The sequence below is a fragment of the Garra rufa genome, chromosome 10 (genome assembly GCF_049309525.1).
Source record: "Garra rufa chromosome 10, GarRuf1.0, whole genome shotgun sequence".
Taxonomy (NCBI): Eukaryota; Metazoa; Chordata; class Actinopteri; order Cypriniformes; family Cyprinidae; genus Garra; species Garra rufa.
The window spans coordinates 24,787,744-24,793,259 of record NC_133370.1 but is presented as its reverse complement, the minus strand read 5'-3'; the positions used below and the strand labels follow the sequence as shown (position 1 = coordinate 24,793,259).

At 37.3% G+C, this 5,516-nt stretch overlaps 1 protein-coding gene across 1 annotated transcript; it reads left to right on the top strand.

Annotated features, from left to right (window-relative positions):
* Positions 1-3,816: 3,816 nt before the first annotated feature.
* On the top strand, positions 3,817-5,463 carry mc4r (melanocortin 4 receptor). Its single transcript, XM_073848742.1, has one exon. The coding sequence runs from the start codon at positions 4,126-4,128 to the stop codon at positions 5,104-5,106; it is 981 nt and encodes a 326-aa protein (XP_073704843.1). The 5' UTR covers positions 3,817-4,125; the 3' UTR covers positions 5,107-5,463.
* Positions 5,464-5,516: the final 53 nt, after the last annotated feature.

The following is a 5,516-nucleotide window of genomic DNA, read 5'->3' as shown; positions in this document are numbered from 1 at the left end:
ATTTTCAGGGAAACGCATTGCGAAAAACGACAGATTATTTCCATGTTTAATATTACGCTTTATTATGTACGGAAAGCACATACTCTATTTCTCCCACTCTCTCTCCCTCACAGATGCATACACATACTGTTAGCACACGCGTTAATGTTAGCATATGCGCTAATGTTGTTAGCGCTGCTCTTACAAATATTTAGTCTATTAGTAGAGACACTGCTGTCAATCACTTTTAACTTTCACTTTTTAAAAGTTTTAAGAGACGCACAGACTCAGAGAGGTAATTCACAATCTTAATATCTCTCTCGCTCTCTCTTGCCGTCTGTCTGCCTGTCTGTCTAAACTTCATTATTGACTGCATAGTTTGCTATTAAATGCTCAAGTGTTGTTACTTGGTCTAAAATGACGTTTTGGAATTAGTAATGAAGGCATTGGATAAGCTGCATAAGAAATAGCGTTTTGAGGACAAAAAATTTCTTGAAATATATCATCTGATGGATGTCTGGAGGTGTGGTAACCATGGTATAAGCGGAATAAGTGTCTTCGGATTGTTGAATTCTACAAAAATAATGCATTATCATTTTCTAGGAATTCAACAGCCCGTCGTCAATTATTCCTTACATATCATACTGGGGGTCTGTCAGGAGTAGCTCGCAACAGATTAAAATTCTAAAGTTTTAACTTTCTAGTTTACAACATGGTAGTTTTCAAATATAGTAATGCGTACCCATGCATGGGACTACCTCTAACTTAAAGCAATAAACAATGTAAGAGGGCTGCTAAGAACATATCCAACATTCAGCCTTATAGCTTGAGGTCTTCATGAGAAACTTAAAGTGTGTGGGCTTTTATATAATATAATTGTTATTATTTTTTTCTTCTTGTTTTTATTGATTAAAGTAGAGCTTAATCATGCACTACTAATTAAATAAAAACACTTAAAGAAAATGTATTATTTAGCGTTAATGTGTTTTGATTAAGACTGAAATTAAGATTTCAAGTACGCTCAGTTTCAAGGAATTAAAGTGTGCATATAATACACTTTAGGATCATTATTAAAAGAGGTTGTCTAAGGCTGCGTCTACATGAAACATTTTCATTTCAAAACACTCTCCGTCCACACTAGTGTTTTCAAGCATTTTCCAAAAGTTTCTCATCCACACTGAAACATCGAAAAACATTAGATTGGCCTTACTGCGCATGTGTAAAACCTCATAAAACAAGATGAAACAGACATACATTTTCACGTAATTCTTCTGGCAGGATCATTTTATTTACGAAAATATCCTACCATTTATTGACGCGTCCAAGTCACACTCACTCACTATTAGGCCTATATGTTTGATCAAAAATGCAACTGCCCTCATGTTTTGCTGCTAAACAGCAATTGTGAGTAAATTTTATGTAATCTTTGCAAGACTGTAATATGAAGAGTGTATTTAAATGTATCCACTTCGGAGAGAGTTTTCAAAAAGCAAAATTTTCCTTGACAAAAACGCAGTCAAAAAAAAGTTGATGGGAGGCCAAAACGGAGAGAAAAAGATGTTTTCAAACAAAACTGTATATAAACAGTATATAAAATTCTGACATTTTTTGCAATTACGAGTTTATATTTCAATTCGCAATGCAATTGTGAGTTGACATCTTAATTCACATTACCATTTTTCTCAGATTTGTGTGATATAATATAATATAAACTCGCAATTCTGACTTTTTTCTCAGAATTGTAAGATATAAACTCACAATTGTGAATTATAAAGCCAGAATTGTAAGATACAATCTTGCAATTTTGACTTTTTTTCTGAATTGCGACTTTTCAGTTTATATCTCACAATTCTGAGAAAAAAGTCTGTTTTGAGAAAAAATGTAAGGTGTAAACTATTAGTTGTAAGAAAATATGTCAGAATTGTGAGACAAAAAGTTGCAATTATCTTTTTTTTTCAGTTTTTTTTTTTCAGAAATGGGCTTTCATAGTAATGTTGTGTTCAGTTCTCTCAGAAAAATACCTTCGCTTACATACTAGCTTTACAAATCTGTTTACAAGTTTCCGTTTTTTTTTTTTTTGCTCTGTGAAAACCTTTTTATCTGACCTCTGGTCTAAACTGGATTAGCTGTTGTTTGTGCAGTATTCATAGTGTCAATTCCCATGTGGTGATCACAGAAGGGGTCAGTCCCTTTCATCAGGCTCTTTTGACTGTAATTGATTTTCTACATTTGGACATAAAACTGTATAATCAATAGGCTAAAGAGAGAGGAGTCAGCTCTGATTCATGAGCCTCATTAAGCATAAATCGTAAATTGCGAATGAGGTGATTTGTTAGAATCTAATCTGAACCTGTAAATAATCTGTAAATAAAACAACAGGCAGTAATTTATATTATAAAACAGTTAGTTCTGGCCCTCGAATTTGATTGGCTGAGCAGCATATATACAATCCAACAGCTCTGTGACCTTTCACTATATAGATCACTTTGCTTGTCTGTGTTTGCGTGTTCCCCACATACAGTACATGCCTGTCAATTTACAGTTATTTCAAACACTACTTCATTTACAATTATGCGAAAACAGCGTTTTCAAATTTATCCACTTCGGAGAGCATTTTTAAAAAGCTCCATTTTCCTTGACAAAAACACAGTCAAAATGCGTTAATAGAAGGCCAAAATGGAGAGAATAAGATGCTTTTTCAAATGAAACTGTATTTAAATAGTATATAAAATTCAGCCTTTTTTTTTTCAATTGCGAGTTCATATTTCAATTCACATTGAAATTACCAGACAATTCACATCGCAATTTTTTCTTAGATTTGCATGATACCAACTTGCAGTTTTGAATTTTTTTTCTCAGAATTGTGAGATATAGACTCACAGTTCTTAGTTTTAAAGCCAGAATTGCAAGATATAAATTCGCAATTCTGACTTTTTTTCTCAGAACTGCGAAATACAAACTTTGCAATTCTGACTTTTTTTTTTCTCAGAATTTTGTGACAAACTCACAATTGTTAGTTATATAGCCAGAACTGTAAGATACAAACTCGCAATTCTGACTTATTTTTCTCAGAATTTAAATATAAACACAAAATTGTTAGTTATAAAGCCAGAATTGCAACATATAAATTCGCAATTCTAAATTTTTTCTCAGAACTGTGAGATACAAACTCGCAATTCTGACTTTTTTTTCTAAGATATAAGATATAAACTCAAAATTGTTAGTTATAAAGCCAGAATTGCAAGATATAAACATGCAATTCTGCCTTTTTTTCTTAGAATTGTGATTCATAAACTCACAATTTTTAGTTATAAAGCAAGAATTGCAAAATATAAACTCACAATTCTGACTTTTTTCTCAGAATTGTGAGATATAAATGCACAATTGTTAGTTATAAATCCAGAATTGCAATATATAAACATGCAATTCTGACTTTTTTTTCAGAACTGCGAGATACAAACTCGCAATACTGACTTTTTTCTGACTTTTTTTCTCAGAATTGTGAAATATAAACTCATTTACAATTAAAACAAGCAACTGTCAGAGCCATCAAATAATTCAAGGTATACTCATTGCTTGTTCCTTGATTTACATGATTTTATAAACTAAAATGCTTTAAGTAAACACCCTCTTTAAAAGATTTAACCTATTTGTTATAAACAGAGGCAACCCCATTCATACACTGACCTCCTTCTGATATTAGCTAGCACTCACCCATCAAAACTGCCCCTGATTGGTGGAGAAAGCTGGGGGAGGAGCTTGTACTCAGCGTGCCAGACTGTGGAGGCAAGAGTATCTCACTCGCCTGCCTGCCAAGTGCTGGAAGCACTCTGGAGACTGAGTGCCTCACTCTGAGTGCTGCATGTTGCTGTTTGCACTTCAACAGTGTAGAAACAGAGTCAGCGTTTCCAGATTCAGTCAATTGCAGCTGATTCTCTGTCTGCATATTTTTGCCTCTGTGTGTGTTCAGTTTAGGAGACTCTTGCAGACCATCGTCGGATGTTTTTGCTGATTTAGAAGAAGAGTTATCACAGAGGTGAGGGGACGGATGCTCATGCAGGTCCTGCTTTCTTTGATCTACATGACGGATGATGTTCGATTTGAATTCACCAGACTGATTTAGGCTGACTTCAGATATTCAGGGAAATGAACTCCTCACATCATCATGGACTGCATCATTCGTACCGAAATCACAGCCAGGGAGCTTTGCCGGTGGGAAAGCCAGCTCAAGGCGAGAGAGGATCAGCCTCTGGATGCTATGAGCAGCTGCTCATCTCCACAGAGGTCTTCCTCACGCTCGGGCTCGTCAGTCTCCTGGAGAACATTCTGGTGATCGCTGCTATTATCAAAAACAAGAACCTTCATTCGCCCATGTACTTCTTTATCTGCAGTTTGGCCGTAGCGGACTTGTTGGTCAGCGTCTCCAATGCCTCCGAAACGGTAGTGATGGCGCTCATCACGGGGGGCAACCTGACCAATCGTGAGAGCATCATCAAGAACATGGACAATGTTTTTGACTCGATGATCTGCAGCTCGCTGCTGGCCTCCATTTGGAGTTTGTTGGCCATCGCGGTGGACCGATACATTACGATCTTCTACGCCTTGCGCTACCACAACATCATGACCCAACGGCGGGCGGGCACCATCATCACCTGCATCTGGACCTTCTGCACAGTCTCTGGCGTGCTCTTTATCGTGTACTCGGAGAGCACCACCGTTCTCATCTGCCTTATCAGCATGTTCTTCACCATGCTGGCGCTTATGGCCTCGCTCTACGTCCACATGTTTCTTCTAGCCCGGTTGCACATGAAGCGCATTGCTGCCCTCCCTGGAAACGGCCCTATCTGGCAGGCGGCAAATATGAAAGGGGCCATCACAATTACGATCCTCCTGGGGGTATTCGTGGTGTGCTGGGCTCCATTTTTCTTGCACCTCATCCTCATGATCTCCTGCCCACGGAACCCTTATTGCATCTGCTTCATGTCTCACTTCAACATGTATCTCATCCTCATTATGTGCAACTCGGTCATAGACCCTCTCATCTATGCCTTCAGGAGCCAAGAAATGAGGAAGACCTTCAAAGAGATCTGCTGCTGCTGGTATGGAGTGACCTCTCTGTGCGTCTAAGCATTTGACATTAAGGTACTGATTGTGAGATCAGTGGATGATGCTGAGCATGTGGAAGATCTAATTACACTGCAGAGCTTGTGTGATTATTCTGCGCACATTTATTTGATACCCAGAGAAATGTGATATTACGACTGTGCTGACCATGAAAAAATGCTAATGTTAATGACTAAAGGATTCAGTGTCTCAGAGTCTTTTGTTCAATGACATGCTGTTTTGGTGTTTATTCATATATATACAGTCTCATTCATTTTTTCTGCTAAGACATCAAAAAGTCAAAGTGCCAATATTTAAAAGCATTAAAAGACAAATTCAAGGCACCATTTCTGTTGTGATTTAGTGACTCAAGCAACTGTGATTTGTTCTCTTAGCAGGTTGGTATTTCAATTATCCAGCTTGAGAACCGTTGC

What these genes read in the sequence shown, in the direction of transcription:
- mc4r (XM_073848742.1), top strand. Translation starts at nt 4,126, where the DNA reads ATGAACTCCTCACATCATCATGGACTGCATCATTCGTACCGAAATCAC.